At 42.8% G+C, this 20,532-nt stretch overlaps 2 protein-coding genes across 2 annotated transcripts; one reads left to right on the top strand and one right to left on the bottom strand.

Annotated features, from left to right (window-relative positions):
• Positions 1 to 44: 44 nt before the first annotated feature.
• LOC123634771 lies at positions 45 to 20,426 on the top strand. The gene is given in 5 exon segments (XM_045546497.1): positions 45 to 1,314; positions 8,998 to 9,280; positions 18,430 to 18,594; positions 19,989 to 20,335; positions 20,337 to 20,426. Coding segments are annotated over 5 exon segments (1,428 nt in total). The 5' UTR covers positions 45 to 763; the 3' UTR covers positions 20,419 to 20,426.
• Positions 8,842 to 9,266, bottom strand: LOC123633896 (histone H4). The gene has a single exon (XM_045544903.1). It carries the CDS (start codon positions 9,245 to 9,247, stop codon positions 8,936 to 8,938), a length of 312 nt encoding a protein of 103 aa, XP_045400859.1. The 5' UTR covers positions 9,248 to 9,266; the 3' UTR covers positions 8,842 to 8,935.
• Positions 20,427 to 20,532: the final 106 nt, after the last annotated feature.

Raw genomic sequence — 20,532 nt, 5'->3', positions numbered from 1 at the left:
GCGGGACCACTTGCCCCCTGCTCCCAGCCGCTTCTCACCTCGGGTCTCGACACCTCACTACCTTTGAGTCCTAAGTCTTAAGACTTAGTAGCGCAGGTGGAGGTCCCAAACACCTAGGGCGCCCGCGGGCGGCTCGGTCATGAGCATTAGCGCCGGCACCTGATGTCAAGCCCTCAGCTGATCCCGCAGGCCTTTGCCGACACTTAGATGAGCTCTAGTGCTGGGGGTGGGGGTGCGTGCTCGCCATCACCAGCACACTGCCCAGCCCCCGTCGAGAGGGGAGTGCGGGGGAACTGGGTCTTGGTTTAACGGCTGGCTTAGTATCCGCCCCCCCACACCCCCTTAAGCGCTTTCGCAGCAGAGACACAGGTTCCCCTCTTAGGCTTTCGGAGGCGGGATCTTGCGCCGTGGAGGCGGGCAACCCTCCCATCAGAAAAGCGCCGAACAGGCAGAAGACGATCCGCCAAGAAGCAACCGGGGTCGGGGGACACAGAGGGAAGGTCGAGGTTCAATTTGGGAGCTACGCAGCGAAGAAAGGAAAAGGGGTACGGTGGCGAGCGTGTTCTAAGGAGGTGAAGGGCTGGGTAGGAACAATGTGATAAAGCTGCAATCGAAAATGACTTTACTCCTGAAAGAATGAGGAAAAAACAAGGTTGGAAAACTGTTGGCCAACCGCAAAGCAGAAAGGGGGGCGGGTAGGCGGGGTTAGAAAGCATTCTGCCCAAGCCAACCGGTGACTCTAGGACAGGAAACGTCACAGCCAATGGACAGCCAGCGCGGGACTTTCAATTACTGTCCCGCCCAATCGGGAAAAGACTGTGCCTATAAAGACTGCTTGCCGCGCGGGCCGAGATCCCGTTTGTCCCCCTGCCGCAGCGTCGGTAAGCTCGCGTTTTGTTTCGCTATGGCCCGTACAAAGCAGACTGCCCGTAAGTCGACCGGTGGCAAGGCCCCGAGGAAGCAGCTGGCCACCAAGGCGGCCCGCAAGAGCGCGCCGGCCACGGGCGGCGTGAAGAAGCCGCACCGCTACCGGCCGGGCACCGTGGCCCTGCGGGAGATCCGGCGCTACCAGAAATCCACCGAGCTGCTGATCCGCAAGTTGCCCTTCCAGCGGCTGGTGCGCGAGATCGCGCAGGACTTTAAGACGGACCTGCGCTTCCAGAGCTCGGCCGTGATGGCGCTGCAGGAGGCGAGCGAGGCCTACCTGGTGGGGTTGTTCGAAGATACGAACCTGTGTGCCATCCACGCCAAGCGAGTGACCATCATGCCCAAGGACATCCAGCTGGCTCGCCGCATCCGTGGGGAGCGGGCTTAAGGAGTGCGCGCTCGGTTCGAGGTTCCATCGTATCCAAAGGCTCTTTTCAGAGCCACCCACAGCAGCACTGGGAAGGAGCTGTATCGTTTGCCCCCTGCCGGCACTAGAACGGGAAAAGCATTAACTAGTTAGGATCCCGGCAAAGAGTGGGGGCCAGGTGTCCGGTCCAGTTCAGTCCCTTCCCGCGGTGCCATTTCGAGATTTAGCGGAGTTGGGTCAACCTGCTTATCTGGGCTGGCAAGGTTGCCGCTGCTTTCCTGGGCGTGGCCGGGACACGCAGTTTTGCACCATCGCGGCGGCCACTGGCCCTCCCGCAGCGGCCGGCTTGCGCGTTTCCGCGGTCCGGCTCTTCTGGGGCGTCTTTTGCTCCGTGATGGCGGCCCAGAATTGGAATTTGCCCGGCGGGGGTGGGGGTGGGGATGGGCTGGTGGTGGCGAGAAGGGCGTCCGAGGGGAGAATGAGCTGAGGCCGGGAGTCACTAGGGGACGCTCGGGACTCGCAGTCCCGGGCGCGGCTGGGCTGGGCTGGGTTGGCCTTTTCCCGGAGCCGAGAGCGGCGCGCCGGTTGGCCCGCGCCCGCGGCCTCCGCTCCCGCCGAAACGCTTCACCAGGCGCCGCCTTAGGGCTAGGGGATTCACCAAGTCGGTTTTGCGGTATTTCTGCCTTATAAAGTTAGTGATTTCTGCTCTTTGGCTGCGAATCGGTTGTAGGTGTGGCCAATAATGCTTTCGCCAGCTGTATAACATTCCCCACATTCTGTTTCCCAAGTCAACCCCGCGGGGTAGGGGTGGGTGCATACTTGTGAGGTTGCCCTTAATTGAACTGATCTGTGCCCATCCAGGTCCACAGACGGAGACTTACTCTGACCTTGGGAAGGCACTCTAAAAGTTGCGATCTGTGTCGTTCCTTAAGATGTTTTCTTTAGACATGTGAGGAGTTCTGTTTTTGTATCCTCCGGAAGACATCAGATTTTGCCCTGCGGACAGAATTTATTTCTTTGGAATATAGTATGGAATTGCAGTTTGTTCAAGAGCAGTGAATGAAGTGTACATCTAAAGAGAGGCAGGGAGAGAATAGGATGAAGGATGGCAAAGGGGAGAGAAGGGATGCGAAACAAGCGTGGGGACCTCACTGATGGTGAATTGGGACCTGAGGTCCCTTGAAGGGTAGGGCCAAAGCTCGTGACCCTTAAACAGAAAAAAGCTCCAAAGACAAAAGACTTGGATCTCAGTTTCCTCATGTGTAAAACAGGATAATTGCACCCACTTCAGGATTGCTGTGGGGATGAAAAGAGGTAATACACCCCATACGAAATATTTAGAACAGAGCCTCACATGTAATAAATCAGTATTAATGGCATCATTAACAACCATGATAATATCTGCAACCTGCAACTGGAAATCACTTCAACAGAGAAAATTTCACGGAACAAAGTGAAATTGCCAGCCAGATTAAAACTTATTATTTTGTTCAATAGGAATCCCAGTATCTTTTCATAGAAGGGGGCAGCTATGTAAGTCTGCAGAAAGGGGAACCAGATCTTTGGGCTCTGTGAGGAGAAGACATGCACTCTAATGGAAGGCATGCTATGGTAAGTGGCAAAGAAAGTTGCACATTGAATTATCTGGAGTTCAGAGGCAAAGATCAATTCTGGAGGTCTTCTAGTAGGAAAACTTCCTCTAATCCAGGCAGAAGAACCAGAAAAATAAAAGAATTGTGGATGGTGGCTACTCCACAGGGTAGGCCAAGACCAGTAATGAGAAATAAATTTTTAGTGGTGGAGACTTTGAGGCCAGTTTATTTAGAATCTTGAATGCCAAAGGGGAGGGGATAGATTTTATGCTATAAACAGTGTAGGAGAAAAGATTCAAATGGGTGGATTATAGAAGAGAAAGCGCTAAATCTAATATATGCTGAGATGCTCAAAATGATTAATAATTAGAGAATGGCAAATTAAACAATAATGAGGTGTCAGTATAAAACTGGATAGTTCAGCAAACAGTGGAAACTTGAATAATCATAAGGATTGGCTGGGATGGAGGGCTTAGATGCTTGGTGCCCTGTGGGGGGGGGAAGGGGGGGCAGCCACAGATCATAGGTACCAGCAGTTCTTGGCTATTTATCCAAAAGAAATTCTCACACAGGTCTATGAGAGAACAGGACAAGAACGATGGGACATTGTAAACAATGTGGACATTCTTCACTGGGGAATGGAAAAAATGTGACACGTCCCATGGAGTATTCTGCACCAAGAAGAGACTAAATGGACACCTATCTTAATCTATTTGGGCTGCTATAACACAACACCTTAGACTGGGTAGTTTATAAACAACAGAAATTTGTTGTTCACAGTTCTGGGGACTAGAAAGTCCAAGATCAAGGTAACAGTAGATTCAGTGTCTGGTGAGGACTTGTTCCTCACAGATGGTACCTTCTGTGTGTCTTCACGTGGTAGAAGGTGTCCCTTGCACCTCTTTTAGAAGGTTATTAGTTCCATTCATGAGGAGTCTTATGGCATAATCACCTCCTAAGGGCCCACCTCCATACTATCATATTGGTGATTAAGTTGCAACACAAATTTGGGGGGGATACATTTAGACCATATCGACACCTAACAAGGACAGATCTTAAAAACATTTCTTTTTTTTTTTTTTTTGAGACAGAGTCTCACTTTGTTGCCCAGGCTAGAGTGAGTGCCGTGGCATCAGCCTAGCTCACAGCAACCTCAGACTCCTGGGCTTAAGCGATCCTACTGCCTCAGCCTCCCGAGTAGCTGGGACTACAGGCATGAGCCACCATGCCCGGCTAATTTTTTTTTTGTATATATATTTTTAGTTGGCCAGATAATTTCTTTCTATTTTTAGTAGAGATGGGGGTCTCACTGTTGCTCAGGCTGGTCTCGAACTCCTGACCTCGAGCGATCCACCCGCCTCAGCCTCCCAGAGCTAGGATTACAGGCGTGAGCCACCGCGCCCGGCAGATCTTAAAAACATTTCTGAGGGAAATATGGTAATAAATGGAATGAGGTTGAAAGCAATACTATATATGTAAATTAAAATAATTAGTACATTTTGAAATCATACATAGAAACAAAAAGACACTGCAGACATAGCAAAATGGTTTTCTATGGGATGAGAAAGATCAGGAAATAAGGATAAAAAGCCAAGAGAAAACCAACAGTGCCTTAAACAGGTGGGTAACACAATCAGCTGTGTTTTAAGGTTAATCTGGGGCAGAGGGTGCAAAAAGAATCCAGAAGAGAGCAGCACCTGAGGCAGGAGGCCAAGTCTCAGACCAGAGATTTAGCAAATGGGAGATGCTGAGGATGAGAACAAGGGCATCAGCCACAGCAATGGACTGCAGGGAAGTTGTTACCTTTATTGCACGTGGAAGATGGCCTGAACCTGGGTGTGGAAAAGGGTGACAAGGGGTTGTTGAGGCAAAAAATAATCAAAGATGACTCTGGACCTTTCTGCCTGAGTGACTGGGAGGACAATGCCACCTTCACAGGAATAGGCAGCCTGGGAGGAGGAGCTGCTGAAGAGAGTTCACTTCAGGCCATACTGGGTCAGAGCTGTCCACTGGAAATGGCATAAGAGATGGCTCCAAGTAGGCCTCTGAGGAACATCTATATCACTTAGGGATCTGATGGGGACACAAAGTTAGAGAAGAGTTTTATACTGTAACTGGAGGAAAAATATGAACAAATTGAGCTAGATTATTTCTTGGGTGCTTTCTAGCACTAATGGCCTATGGTTCCATTAAAAATATATGACAAATGTAATATATTAATAGATCTTCAAAGATTATTTGTGATTTTCAGATTTTAGACAAATATTTTAGTAAAATTCAGGAGCATCACGGTGTATCAGGGAATGCCAAGTTATTTAAACTGCATGAACATCAGTTTCTTCCTGTATAAAGTGGAGATAATATTCAACTTTTGATGTTGTTCTGAAGATTTGAATATTCTTAAGTAATACATTCAACACATTATAACAGTCAAGTCAGCTGGGGGAGTCTATTGACTCTTTATATTGACTTTACATTTTTCTGGTCTAATCCTGAAAAATCTGGCCCTGCCAACCTGTTTATACCTCATCTTGACCCACTGTCTCCCTTGCTCTATAAATTCTAGCTATGGAGAATCCCTCCCACCCCCAGTGATTATAAAGCATATAAGAACTAGATTGGGTGAAATATGCAATAAGTACATCCCCTTTGGTTTCTATGTCACTCCACGGCTTCAATCTTTTTTCACAAAGAACTTTTTACTTGATCCTTAAAATATTCTTGTGAGAAAGGCAGGAATTCTCAATAACATTAAGGATGAAAAAATTTAACTTTGGCAAAACTGGGATTTGCCATGGTTCATATAGTCCAGATTATCTACCGATTTAACTTCTGATTGTTTGGGGGGCGGAATTATATTCGTGCTTATAAGAAATTCAAACAATTCAGAAATGTTCAATGAAGATGGTAAAACCAACACCTATAATTCTATATTTGTACATATATATGTTAGTAACATTGTGCATAAATGACAGTTCAGTTCTTTTGCCTCAAGTAGAGAAATAACATGTACGTCATGTTAGCTAGAATATAAAGTACAGAGTGAATGGTTTCAAAGGAAGAAAATAATGTAGCGAAAGATGACTCAGGAGGCTGTAACCTGTGTGTCTGGGAAGCTAATGCTGCTAGTCAGAGAAGTAGGAAGGCTGGAAAGGGATGGTAAGACTTCAGACTACCAGCCCATAATAAAGTTTGATTAGCCAGAGGTATACTCAAGTGTCTCTATGACCATGGTAATGGAAGTAGACCCACACAATGGACTTTGTAATCATTTGTATATATTTTAGTGGAAGTCCTGAATTCACCCAATGAGGGAAAGAGATGGCAGCCAGGGGCTGGCTATGAGGAGTACCTGAGTCAGTCGCAGATGGAAATGAGAAGAAAACTATTTTGTTAGCAACCAACGAGATAAATTATATTCTCCGTCACCATAACAGATGGTTAAAAATAGCACTATATGCTTCATCCTTACAGATGGTTAAGATGGTTAAGGAAAAAAAGGCATTTATTAATGTAAAAAGATACGTATCTGCATATCCTGATATTTGGCAATATTCAGGGGCTGGACACAGCTAACAGGCTTCAGCCATGCCATATCATAATAGTATTTAGTGGAATTGACAAGTGGGAGCAAGGGTCACTGTTAAAATCACTTTAAAGAAGATGTATAAAATAATATATAATGATAAAAGGACCAGATCTTGAAGAAATTAAGAAAAAAAAAACCATGTCCATTGATTACAAAATTCAATACTATTAAAATTACAAACCAGTATTTAGTAAAACAAGCTACTACATTTTTCATTCATATATCTTTCATGTTTGCCCCAAGTGCTTTGAGAACATAAGGCCATTTTGGGTTTTTTTTTTTTTTGCTACATTAAATTTATTAGGATCATCCATCTCCTTTCTTTTCCATCAAAGAAAGCAAATATTATGGTTAACAAATTGGTGCAACATATATTCAGATTCCAAATACCTTTTCATTTAAAGAAAAACTGTTACCTTAGATCAGTGGTTCTCAAACTTTAATGTGTATCAGAATCACCTGGAGGGCTTATTAAAACACAAATTGCTGGGTCCCACCCTCCCTAGTTTCTCACTCAATAGGTCTGGAGTGGGGCCCAAGATTTTTCCCCAGGTGATCTATGCTGCTAGATTAGAGACCATACTTTGAGAACCACTAATTTAGACAATGGACATGTTTTCCACCCCACTCCCTTTCTTTATTCTTTGATTTCTCTTCAAAGTTTTGATATCTCCTTCAAAGTATCTCAGTGAGGCTCAGATACATTCATCTGCAATGCCTTTAAAGTTAAAAAAAAATCAGTGATATTTGAAATAGAAATGCTGTAAATTTCGGGTGAGACTTAAGAGGGAAAATGTAACATCTTGAGCATTAAAGCTTCTTATTTCTCACAAGCACAGCTACACAAATGTTATCTTTGCCCTTTGTGTCCCCGTCCCACACCCTTTACTGCAGATCTCAGTAGGACACCAGGCATTCTGCTCATCATTCAAAGCCTGGCACTAGCCCCACCCCCACAGCCAAGCTTTCCCCAATTTCCCAGCAGCCGATGATTTCTGTAGCATTAGAACTCCTATAGTAGTTACTGTCTACATTTCTCCTCCCGTTGAATATGTGCTGCCTTGTACTATTGGGCCACTTATTCTTATATGTATTTATTTCTACGTATTTTATGTATTATGCATGTCTTCCCTTTTCTGACGGTAAAGGCAAGTCTTGTATCTCTTTGCCTTGCTGGCATCTCCATTGTTAAGCACCATGTTTTAAACCCAGTTCACCCTTAAGTGTTTGATGCTGACGACAAGCAGCCACATGTGAAGACCAATAAAGCAACTGCTGGTTTATCTTTTGGAAACTGACATATAATTTGATTACGTACGTAGCCAAATTTCACTGTGAAAATCATAAGCCTACAATGCCAAAAAAAAAAAAAAAAAGCCCACATGCCAATGTAATAGCTGCAAAACCATAATTAAGGTTTAGAAGTGTGGACCCACATTTCAATGTAGATCAGGGCAGTTTAGAAGTGATAGTGTCTCTGTATTTGCTATGCTGATATAGGAGAACAATTTGCTTTTGCCTTGTCAAAATTGTGCTTTCTGGTCTGACAGTGGGTTATATTCCTGAAGGTCTCTCATTCTTGGCTACAATAAGCCCTGCAGATAAAAGTCACATACCTGAATTACCTGTTCCTTGGAGACTTCCTCTTAAGATTATGAAGTTTGCTCACTTTTATTACGTTGCAATGTCTCTGCATCTGTGTCCTTGCAATGCTACAACTGAAAGACAGTATGCCGTATGTCCTTGACTAAATTCTTTTCATTGAACACAGGAAATGCATACTGTTCATCCACTGGGCAGACAACTTGCCCGAAACATTTACCGAGGAGCTCGTCTCATAACCCACATTTAAGCTCTCATACATTATGGGTGAGCAGGGTACATAAAAGTGTTCCCAGACATCTAAAATGAACGGGCCCTTAAGGCATCTGGTCCCCCCCGCTTAATCCTGCATAGAAAATAAAGCCCAAAAGCTGACAGAAATTCAGATACAACAGGTGGGAGAACTGGTACCTCGACTGCAAATGCAGGTCTTCTTTCCCACTTAGCATAAGTGCAGCGAGGCTACATACTCAGGGCTTAGCCTAAGTTTAAACTGCCGGCTTCATACCTCTCAAGTTCCAGCGCCCAATAAACCGTGAAGGCGCGTCCCCCCAGGTGGACTGATTCTGCACAAGCAAACCACGGTAATAGTAAAGCCTGGAGCTTGCCAATCTTCGATAAACGGCGAAAGTTAAAGTGAAAGGCCATTTTAGCAAACAGTTTAGCTCTTTAAGGCCGCTAACACCTTGGACGTTGCTACCCTTCCACGCATTTCGGACTCAACTAGTACCCCAGCGGTTAAGATCTAAGTTTCCTTCCCCCCTTCCGGTTTGTGTTAAGTGCCCAGCTTCTCTGGTGATTTTATGGGTGGCCCTAAAAAGGGCCTTTGGGACCGAAGTGCAAAGCTAAAACGGCGATTTAGCCTCCAAAACCATACAGGGTGCGCCCTTGACGTTTAAGGGCGTACACCACATCCATAGCAGTGACAGTCTTGCGCTTGGCGTGCTCAGTGTAGGTGACCGCGTCCCGAATGACGTTCTCCAGGAACACCTTCAGCACACCCCGAGTCTCTTCATAAATGAGGCCCGAGATCCGCTTGACACCTCCGCGACGAGCAAGACGCCGAATAGCGGGCTTTGTAATGCCCTGGATGTTGTCTCTCAAGACCTTACGATGGCGCTTAGCGCCGCCTTTGCCGAGGCCTTTTCCGCCTTTTCCTCTGCCAGACATAACTGCGCAGCTGAAGCCCAGCCTCTGAAGCCGGTAAGCGCTGCTTTACCCCTGATATACCCGAATATCGGACCAGGATGAAAACCGAAAGTGCGCCGGCGGGAAGCATTGCAAATTGTCTCCGCCCTCTGGACATCTCGTCATTCCTTTCTGTTTTCCTTTTCCTCCTCCTCTATCCTCCACAGATCGCTCTTCTTTTTTTTTTTTTTTAACCGATATACCATAGTCGCCGGGAGAATTCAGATCCCAACCTGAAGATTCCGGATTCTGCAGCCGTTTTCGCCTGCGTCTGGGTCCCTGCACTCCCGGAAGGCATTACTCTGAGGCTAAGAGGAAAGGTCTGGGGGAAGCCAAGCGAAGAGCAAATGGAGGCCAGAGATGAGAAGGAGAGAGCGCCAGCGCCAGATCTAATCCTGACTACAGGATTCTGAACCATGGTTACGTAAAACTGCTGGGAATAGCAGTTCCAATAATTAGGCTGACACTCTTGGGGCGATCTCAAGAGCAGCGGCAGCTGGGATTTGTGTGTGGAGGGGGAGGGGAGGGGACACGTTCGCCATAATTCGAGTCTAGTCTCCATTTTGTTGTGCCGAGCCATGGTATTTCAGCTCACCCAGAAAACATCAGTTTCTAGGAAAACTGGTCTCAGTATATTGCCAAACCTTCTCATGGAGGTCAGTGAATCGCAACACATTCAGTAAAAGCTCTATTGAAAGAAACGATACAGTACTCCCTCGGTTCTGTGGGGGATTGTTTCCAGGACTCTTGCGGATACCAAAATCCGCTCAAGTCCTTTATAGAAAACTACATGGTATTTGCATCCTCATACTTTAAATCATTTCTAGATTACTTATGATACTCAACACAATGTAAATGCTATGTAAATAGTTGTACTGTATTGCTTTATTTGTATTATTTTTTGTTCTATTATTATTTTTTTTTTTTTCCGTAAACCCTCTGTGGTCAACTTTTTTTACAAAAATATTTTCAGGCTGGGCCAGGTGCCTCACGCCTGTAATCCTAGCATTTTGGGAGGCTGAGGCTGGAAGGTTGCTTGAGGCCAGGAGTTTGAGACCAGCCTGAACAAGAGCAACACCTTGTCCCTACAAAAAAATAGAAAAGTTAGCCGGCTGTGGTGGTGTGCATCTATCTGTAGTCCCAGCTAGTCCAGAGGCTGAGGCAGGAGTATCGCTTGAGCGTTGGAGGTGGCAGTGAGTTATGATGACGCTTTTGTACTCCAGCCTGGGCGACAGAGTGAGACCCTGTCTGAAAAGAAAAAAAAAAAGAAAAAAGTTCGATCACCGGTTGGTTGAATGTGGAACTCGCTGATTCAGAGGGCCGACCATATACAGAAGACTGAGGGGTATTTTGTACATTCATTTTTACAGATCCTCTAAATCAGTCCTTGTTTTCAGCCAGGATTTAGTGCCCAAACTGTCCCTGTTGAGGCTCCACATGGAGCTAGCAAAGTTTGCTGAATTGGGTTTTGGAAGAGGATGTTTGTCCTCTACCACAAACTGTCGTATGAAATTGATTGGGATCCTTTCTGTTAGCATGTTCGTTACTTTATGAGGGCCCTAAAATCCACGATAAAATGTTCTGGTTTCTGCATCAGAAAGAATTGAGGTTTTTTGGAGAAATGTTTATTATTTTCAAAAACTCTATGTGTCGTGTTTCATCTCTCCCTCGGCTCTACCTTCTATGTGCTGATGAATCATAAATCTATTATATATTCAGACTAATAGGCTCCAGACATGTAGATCCACATGGTGTTTCTTTAGTCATTTTCAAGGCTCAATCTCCCCAAATCAAAATGTTTAAATTTAGCTGGGTGTGTGCCTGTACTCCCAGCTACTCAGGAGACTGAAGTAGAAGGATTGATTGAGGCTGAGTTACAGACTCTTACAGCAAGTGTTTTAGTGAGTGTTACAGCGAGTGGTCCCAAGGACAAACCGAGCAGCACACGGAGAATTGGAGAATCAAATTTATTCGCCAGCAGGCTCAGAGGGGTCTCACCACCAAATTCTGAGCCCCGTCTACCCAATTTTTCCCACTTTTATTAAGTTGGTGGTGATCTGAGGGGTGGGGTCTCAGGTGACTAATGCCCTCCAGGTAATAGGTTAGTTGATGTGTCAGGTAATATGTTAGTATTATGTTGATGCACCAGGTAATAGGTTTAGTGTTATGCTGATGGACCAGGTAATAGATTAGCGGATGGGCCAGGTGATAGGTTAGTATTATGCTGATGCGGGTCTTCCGTGAGGGGTGGGGGTCTCAGGTGGCTGCTGTGCTGAGTAATAGATGATGGTTTTCCTTATCAAGACCATCCTGGGCAACACAGTGAGACCTGGTATAAGAAAAAAATGTTTAAATTTAAAATCTCCAACGTGTGACTCATGGGGGGATTCCTTCTCTCTCCCCTTCTATAAAGCTGGATCTCTTGTCTGCTCATTGAATAGTGCCATTATGCATCACCACACTACATGTCTAAACTAACACCCTAGAATTCATAATAGATATCTTCGTCTCCCCTGGCTGCTTCAGGGCAAATAAACACACTCGCTCTTTTGTGATCCTTTAGCAACTCTTGCAGAATCTATCACATTATTTTACATTTCTTTGCATCTTAGTACTCTCCCTACCCCATATGTTCCTTATTAGCAGTGATTTTTGTTTATTCTTTTTTGTTAACCAACATGTAGTTCAGTGTCCGGTATAAGCTCAATAATAGTTTATAAAAGGAGCAGTTCCTGCATTTGACTGCTTTTAAACACTAGCAGGAAAGAAAGATATGACAAAAGTGCATCATGACAAAACAACCACAAGCCAAGGCTGACAGAAGTGATGATTTCTGGTGTCAGAGGGTATAGGACCCTAGGTGGAATCAGAGACATAATGTCTATGCACTCTTCCTTTTGAAGGGGATCAGGGTATGCTACCCCAAAATATGTCACTTTTTGCTTGTTTTCAGCTGAAGACATTTGAGTTCCTGAAATCCCTTACCTGTCTAAAAGCAGAGACTGATAAAAAAAACTCAAAATTTTAATTCAATTGTCATAAATTCCCTCCAGGACTAGGAGCAACTGTAATCTTCTCAGAGATGAGAAGTCGGCACCATATCTGAACAAACATTGTCATAAGTGATCCAATCTCCTATCTATTCTCCTAAGGGTCCATTTATCCATTTCTCTTTCCAAAAAGTCCTTTGTTTTTCCAAAGGTGTCTTCTTTCCCCCACTAAGTTACCTAGGTTTTTTGTTGTTTCTTTATGTTTGTTTTGAGACAGGGTCTTGCTATGTTGCCTAGACTAGAACGCAGTGGTGTCATCATAGCTCACTGCAACGTCCAACTCCTGGGCTCAATCAATTTTCCTGCCTCAGCCTCCTCAGTAGCTGAGACTGGGACCACAAGCGCATGCCACCACACCTGGCTAATTTTTTTCAATTTTTGTAGAGACAGGGGTATTGCTGTGTTGCTTAGGCTGGTCTTGAACTCCTGGCCCCAATAGATCCTTTTGCCCATTGCCTCCCAAGGTGCTCGGGTTACAGGTGTGAGCTACCACTGGCTCCCAAATTCTAGCCACTCTCTGAGTTACTCATCTCAGAGTGCTCCCTTTTATATGTTTGCTGCACATATTAATGAACTTCTCTTTGTTCTCTTGTTAATCTGCCCTTTATCAATTGAATTATAGGGTCCCTGCTGGAGAACCTACCAGGGTAGAGGGAAAAAGATTTTTTTCTCTCCTCTACAGTTTCAATACTCTTGTAGTCTGAGGTGCCTAATGACGCATTACTTAAAGTTGTCTCCAAGATAAATTCTCCCTTTTCCTGTTGCAAGTAAAAATTTAGTCTGAGAAAGCAGTTTACACCCAGGTGTGAATCACTACCTGAGATATTTGCAGCAAGGTGTGATTCTCATGGGGAAGGTTGGGAGATTGAAGCTAATTGGTGGAATTAATAAGATAACTATTAATAAATTAATAATTATTTTTGAGTGGGGGTGGGCTTTGGTAGAGCCTCTAAGTAAAATAAGAGGATTAGAAATTCTTTCCAAAGAAATTTGGGGAAAAATCTTACAGAATGCAAGAATTTCCCAACTAGAATAGCGCTTAACACAGGTACTAGCTCAGCACAGCTTTTAGCATTTTTATCACAGTCAAGCAGCTAAGTTATGCTAACAAAGGGTAGGCAGTCATGTTTAGCTATTGGTAGGAGTCAGCTGTCTTCAAGAGTTTTATGGGGAATTGGCACCTATTCTGCACTTCCTGTTAAATCTTAGCATCTTTCACCTGAACTACTTTAACTATCAGAATTCTTTCTCTTTGATTTTTCTTCTGGTCCCAGAGTTATCCTGCTTCAAAACTGGTGCTTTTCAACCTAATAAGTCTCTTTAACAGTTTATTTAGACACATTCAACTTGGTCCCAGCCTGCCTTTCCAGCTCTGTCTACTAACCACATCCATCCCAGCCTCTCTAGCTACAACAAGCTACTGTATAGATCCTGAACACATTATTACAGTTTACAGGGTCCTTCACAGGTTGAGTTTTTCAGAAGTTCATTTTTTGAGGCTTCTGATACATGAAATGAAACAAAACAAAATAGTTCTAAAATTTGGTATGTTTTCAATGTTCATATTTGTTGGGGCTCAGAAGATGATTCCCCAAAATATGGTGCTTTGGCATGCTGAGTGCTTTGCAAATTAAAAGGCCTCAGAACCAAGGTCTTTCTCTGACTCTCTGCCTCCCTGTCTGTCTGATCCTCTTTCCTGAAGCACTGGAGGGACTCTGGAATTTCTTTATCTGACTAAGAAAGCTTCTTTCCAAAAGAAATGTGATTGTCATAAGAACTTCTCCCTAGGAATCTCATTAAATAACCATGAAAGATTTACCACCAGAAAAGAGAAAAGACTGGGAGTCGTAACCATGCCCAGACAGATTTTTCATCTATTCTTCTGAGGGCAGGCATCTCAGAGAGATTACCTGGGGGACTTTATCTGTGTAATAAGACAACATTTGTTCCTGTGCAGTTCCATGTTCTTGTAATTTGTCTCATTCAGCTTCCAAAGAGAATCATTTACAACATAATGTCTGCCTCCCAAGTCCCTACATCTCTTCCCTATGAACAGAGTATTTGAGCCTCAACCATCTGGACCTTCTTTGAGCCTCATGCTTTGTGTATGGTTTCCATGTTAATGCATATTAAATAAATTTTGTAAGCCTTTTTCTCCTATTAATCTGCCTTTTGTTCGTTCATTTTCAGCAAACTTTTAAAGGGCAGAGGGGAAGTTTTCCCTTGGCCCCAAAGATTTAATCAATGTTTTAACTACAGATACAATTACAAGATTATGTATACCTCCGTTTGTAGATTATATATCTAAATTTGAAGTTGTTCATGAATTTGAGGCCTATATTCTTTGAGTTCCCTATGAAAGTCCTTGTTGGTTCATGCCTTTGCTTTCTATCTTTCTATGTGATGTTTCCTTAGTCTAGTTGGTCCTTTTATTCTGTTTGATAAAATTCTTTTTTAAGTCCTAGTTTAAATGTTAATTCCCCAGCTTGTTGTTTTCTTCCTTCAGTTCTTATACTAACTTGAGTATATCTTTATTAATCATAATATTAGTAGCTATCTTTTAATGAGTGTTTACTATGCTTCAGGCTCTATGAAACATTTTACTTGGATTGTTTTATTTAATTCCCACATAACTGTGGGATAGCTAATATTTGACTTTCATTTACCCATGAGAAAACTATTGTCTTGTGAGTTCCTCAAGGGAAGGAGTCAGAGAAATGTGGGGTGGAATCTTTCTCTACCACTTTCTTCACCTGTAAAATGGTGTTTATAATACATTGCTCTCCAGGCAGTATTAAATGAAACATTAAATATACACTGTTTATTAAAAAAATTAAATGAATGTTGGAGAAGAAGGTACTGTGGAACCAGAATATGCTGCCCCAAATATGAAGGAATGTTGAGCGGAAGACAGTTAAGCAGCAGCAGATGCAGGGGAGCTCTCTGCCCTCCCTCTATTCACCCAAAAGCAGGACATAGATTTACAAAGACAAAAGGTATCCTTCCATCCACCTCTTCTTTTACCATGGGGAGCAAAGGCTAACCACTGAAGACAACTGTAGACACTCTTATTGGCCTGGAGGTGGTACCAGAGAAATCTACATTAACAAGCTTTACTAATCAGCCTTTATCTGTCATTTATTTGCCTTCCCTCAAGTTGCTGCTGCCTCTAGACATGCAAAATCCTTTTACTTTGTCTCATCACTTCTCCAAAAATTTACTCTTCTTTGTTGAAGATGCTATATAAAGTGGAATTCAAAGCTACCTCTTTGAGAACTTATTCTCTGGGTGTCTCATATATATGTGATATATACATGTTAATAAGTTTCTGTTTTTCTCTTGTTGATCTGTCTTTTGTTACAAGGGTCAGTTCCAACTAGGAGCCTGTGGGGGTTGAAGAAAAATTATTATTCTTCCTCCAAAGTTCATCTGAAAACATAGTCCTTAAAAATAGATAGCCTTTAAAATTTCTACAATAGATCTTATGAGGATGGTTACTGGAATAAAAATATGTTTGTATAGCTTCAAAATACTGCGTGTAACATATCACTTGATCTGAGTACATTCCAGAGGATATGCTATATAGTAAATTCAGAAATTGTATAAATTCTAAGCTGTTCAGTACAGGTAGTGTTAAGGACCAGTTAGAAGGAGAAGGGTGCTAAGTTTTTATCCAATGAGCAGGATATTAAAGGAATGAGTTTATCTCACAATAGGATAAGGAAAAAAGCTCAAAATCCTACAGCTTCTCAACCTGGTCCAGGGCTACAGACCACTCAAAATGAAATCAAATCAGGCTCAGGGCCTGACTAACCCACAAACTAAGATTCAACTGGCCTTAGCTTGGGATACTTACAACCCTGGGAGTAGGTGAAGCCAAAAACTAAACACAAACTGTCTTCCTGGAACATCTATTTTAAACTTAATTCATTACTTTTGTATTAAAAATAAACACATGAACATACAAACCTTACATGGCTAATAATTCATTTATTAAAATTGTCTTTTACCTGCTTATTTCCTGTGTGGTAAATTTTAAGCTTCTCATGCCCGTTCCCTCTGTGCTAATTAATGAAATTCCAGTTCTCAGTCTTCAAACTACAAGGCTTTTTAATTTCTGGTGAAAGAAACTCCAGAAATTTTAGAAAGAGAAATATTCCCTTTCTCTTACAGCTGCAGGGGAAGCTTTTCCTTTGACCTTGCAAGTTTCACTGAAAAATCAACTCAAAAATGGGGAAGATTAATAAGACAAAAGGCTTTACAAATTTATTACTACTGTGCACCGGGAGAATCACAGAGTGATTGCCCAGTATCCCAATAGGGTATAGATGCTTATATACTGTACTTCTCAGGGGAAAGGGAGATGGGGAAGTGTAGATGATTTTAGGAGGATAGTAAATAATTTTTAGGGGCATTCCATGGGCTTGAATAACACACAGTGGCCTGGGACAAAGTCTGTCAGGACCACAAAGTGGACAATGGTTTGTGCAAAAATCTGTCCAAATTTGTTGACAGACTTTAGTCTTCCTTCCTGTGATATGGGTTCAGTTAATGAAAACTCAGGAAAAGAACCAAAGGAAATTGTTTTCTTTGGTAGGTCCAGTTTTAGGCAGATAAGGGAACTAAAGCCTGTGCTTTGGGAGAGGTAGAGGATTGAGAGATAGGAGGTCTGTGGTGGGGAGGAAAAACAATTGTTCTCCTTGGTAGGTCTGTCTGGTCTTCATGTAGATAGGGGAAAAGTCTCTTTTAGCATCTCTAAGGGCCTTTAATTCAAAATACTCATAGTAGGGAGCTATCGTTTGGGGCAAAATTCCCTTTACTCCTTCAAAAGTGGAGGTTCTTTTGCATCCTAAAGCTTCTTCTGATAAAATAGTGTATTAGGAACTTTCACAGGAATATCACTCTAGTCTCCAATGTGGGGACTAGGTAAAATTGAACTAATATGGATCTGAATTCTGTTCTTGAGGGTGAATTCGAAGGCAACTGTACATCAGATTGTATTCTGAGAAATTTTACCTATAGCCCTTGAAAGTTTACAATTCTGATGGTCTTATTTGTCACTCTGGAATTAATATTTAAATTGACATTTGTTTTCTGAGAAGTAGGAATTCTTATAAATTTTTTTTCAATTTTTATTTTTTTAAATTATTATGATATATATATATATTTTGAGACAGAGCCTGTCACCTGGGCTGAAGTACTGAGGCATCAGCCTGGCTCACAGCAACCTCAAACTCCTGGGTTTAAGCGATCCTCCTGCCTCAGGCTCCCCAGTACAGGTAGGTGCAGGCCACCAGGCCTTGCTAATTTTTTCTATTTTTAGTTGCCCACCTAATTTTTTTCTATTTTTAGTAGAGACAGGGTCTCATTCTTGCTCAGGTTGGTCTTGAACTCCTGACCTCAAGTGATCCTTCCACCTCAGCCTCCACACTGCTAGGATTATAGGCATGAGCCACCTCACCCAGCCATAAGTTTTTTTGTTTAATTAAGCCAGAGGAAGACTGTTATTTTCTTATTCTGTATGTTATTAAGTATAAAAGTAAAATAAGTCTCATGACTCCTAAAGTCTATATTTGAATTTAGAGTTTGAGAATCTTTTTGTTATTTAAAACAAACACATCCATACATTATGGTCAAGAATGCATACATCATAAAAAAATAATATTGCAAAGAAATGTGACACTTGAGTGGGCTACCTTGGACTGGCAGCCAGACTGCATGAGGTAGTTTCCCCTTATGATGGGAATAGTTCAGTGGAGAACTTTAAGAAACACTGGATGGTTTGACTACGTGATGAAAAAATGCTTTTGTGCTTTAAAATGTATCCCCTAAGCCTAAAAAAATGGGAAATTCCATCGCAATAATTTTACTCTTTTGCTTTAGAATATTATGCAGGCTTTATCCAGGACAAGCCATTATTTCTCTGAGACTCAATTTTCTTACCTGTAAAGTGAGGAAAATAACATCTATTTCACAGAATTGGGATCAAATGATATAGTGTATGTAGAACGTTTAAACATTGAGTAGTGCTCTCTATATGTAAGACACTATTACAAAAACTCCACAGCGAGGGACATTTGTTCATATCACTTACGTTTTTGTATGACATTTTAGATCTCCCTAGAGAAGGTTGCTTCTACTCATGAGAAACTGTTGAAGATTTTAATTAAGCTAACAAATTTCTACCTTGTGTTTAGTGTTCAGGAAATCCCCTTGAAATCACTTTTATTTTACCGTGACTTCCGTAGGAAGATGGTAATTCATAATGATAGCATCAAGGTAAGTTTTAAGCTTCTTGGGCCTGCTTTTGTTCTCAAGTTTGAGTTTTTATAAGTTTTGTATGCAATGATTTTTCAATGAAATAAGCATATGATTAAAAGATTTTTTTTTTTATTTTTTTTTTATTTTTTGAGACGGAGTCTCACTCTGTTGCCCAGGCTAGAGTGCCGTGGTGTCAGCCTAGCTCACAGCAACCTCAAACTCCTGGGCTCGAGCAATCCTCCTGCCTCTGCCTCGCGAGTAGCTGGGACTACAGGCATGCGCCACCATGCCCGGCTAATTTTTTCTATATATATATTTTTAGCTGTCCATATAATTTCTTTCTATTTTAGTAGAGACGGGGTCTCCTCTTGCTTAGCCTGGTCTCAAACTCTTGAGCTCAAACAATCCGCCTGCCTCGGCCTCCCAGAGTGCTAGGATTACAGGCGTAAGCCACTGCGCCTGGCCAAAAGTTTTATATTAAACAACTTTTAAGTGTCATAACCATTGTCTTATGACATGCACTTTTTTGAACATTACATACCTCAAGGCATATGAAATAACTAAAAGGCAAAGGATCTTCATTCTCTTTATAGAGAATAGGAAAAATATTAAATTTTTAAGCATTATAAAACACTTTATTGAAGAAAATGTTAGCAATTTAGTAATCAATGAATAATTTGCTTTGAAACTTTGTTTTAATTTGTAATCTGGTTGATAAACACTTGACTATAGACTATTCTACATTATGAAAGAGAAATTAATATGTCTGGTGTTATCTTTAACTTAGAAGCATTTCATTTACAGGACCTAACTGGCCATTAATGTGGGGGTGAGGAAGAGGGAAACCACATCCCAGGTGGAAATAGCTGAACAAAATCAGAGGCTCTAATATCAAGTTGGTAGGTGTCAGCACACTACAGATGAAACGGGTATGGCTGGGTTTAGAAGTATATGTAAGTTTAATTTTTGATTCCTTCAACTATATATTGTTTTGTTAAGCTTCAGCCAAGATATAAACCATCTAGCCTACTGAGCAGAGCTGTTGGCTGTGGTAGAAGTGTTACAGTAAGAGGTAACTTAAAACGTAAGCTGAAACCTAGCTCACAGAGGGGCATGCTTGTATTCGAAGAAACCTGTTAAAGTATGAAAAACACTTTATGCATTGCTTTTACAAAAGTTACATCAATTTAAAGAAAGGCCTAAAAAAAATTCCAGGATCAATAAAATTATAGAAAAAGGAAAATAGGAAGGAATAAGGGAAGATTAGCAGAACAATCTTCTGCTTCAGTAAATAGGATTGAATTTTAACCAATGAGGTTTCAAGTCCGGAAACTCCTAACTTTCTGGCCCAATCAAAACGAGGCTATGTTTATAAATAAGCCTGCCTAGAATTCCTTGACTAAAACTAGTGAAATATCATGGCCTGTACAAAGCAGACTGCCCGTAAGTCGACCGGTGGCAAGGCCCCGAGGAAGCAGCTGGCCACCAAGACAGCCCGCAAGAGCGCGCCGGCCACGGGCGGCGTGAAGAAGCCGCATCGCTACCGGCCGGGCACCGTGGCCCTGCGGGAGATCCGGCGCTACCGGAAATCCACCGAGCTGCTGATCCGCGAGCTGCTGATCCGCAAGCTGCCCTTCCAGCGGCTGGTGCGCGAGATCGCGCAGGACTTTAAGACGGACGTGCGCTTCCAGAGCTCGGCCGTGATGGCGCTGGAGGAGGCGAGGGAGGCCTACCTAGTGGGGTTGTTCGAAGACACGAATCTGTGCCATCCACGCCAAGCGAGTGACCATCATGCCCAAGGACATCCAGCTAGCCCGCCGCATCCGCGGGGAGCGGGCCTAGGGCATGCGTGTTTAAGTAGTCGATATAAAGGCTCTTTTCAGAGCCACTCACGTTTTCATTAAGAGCAGCTGTACCAGCTTTTCAGCTGGTGGTCGTCCGTTATGCACTGGTGTT

This window comes from Lemur catta, chromosome 3 (genome assembly GCF_020740605.2).
Source record: "Lemur catta isolate mLemCat1 chromosome 3, mLemCat1.pri, whole genome shotgun sequence".
In the NCBI taxonomy this organism is placed as follows: Eukaryota; Metazoa; Chordata; class Mammalia; order Primates; family Lemuridae; genus Lemur; species Lemur catta.
Note: the sequence above shows the minus strand (reverse complement) of the source record. Positions and strands in the feature narration are given on the sequence as shown.

Coding starts and splice junctions, on each gene's coding strand:
- LOC123633896 (XM_045544903.1), bottom strand. CDS start 9,247: ATGTCTGGCAGAGGAAAAGGCGGAAAAGGCCTCGGCAAAGGCGGCGCT.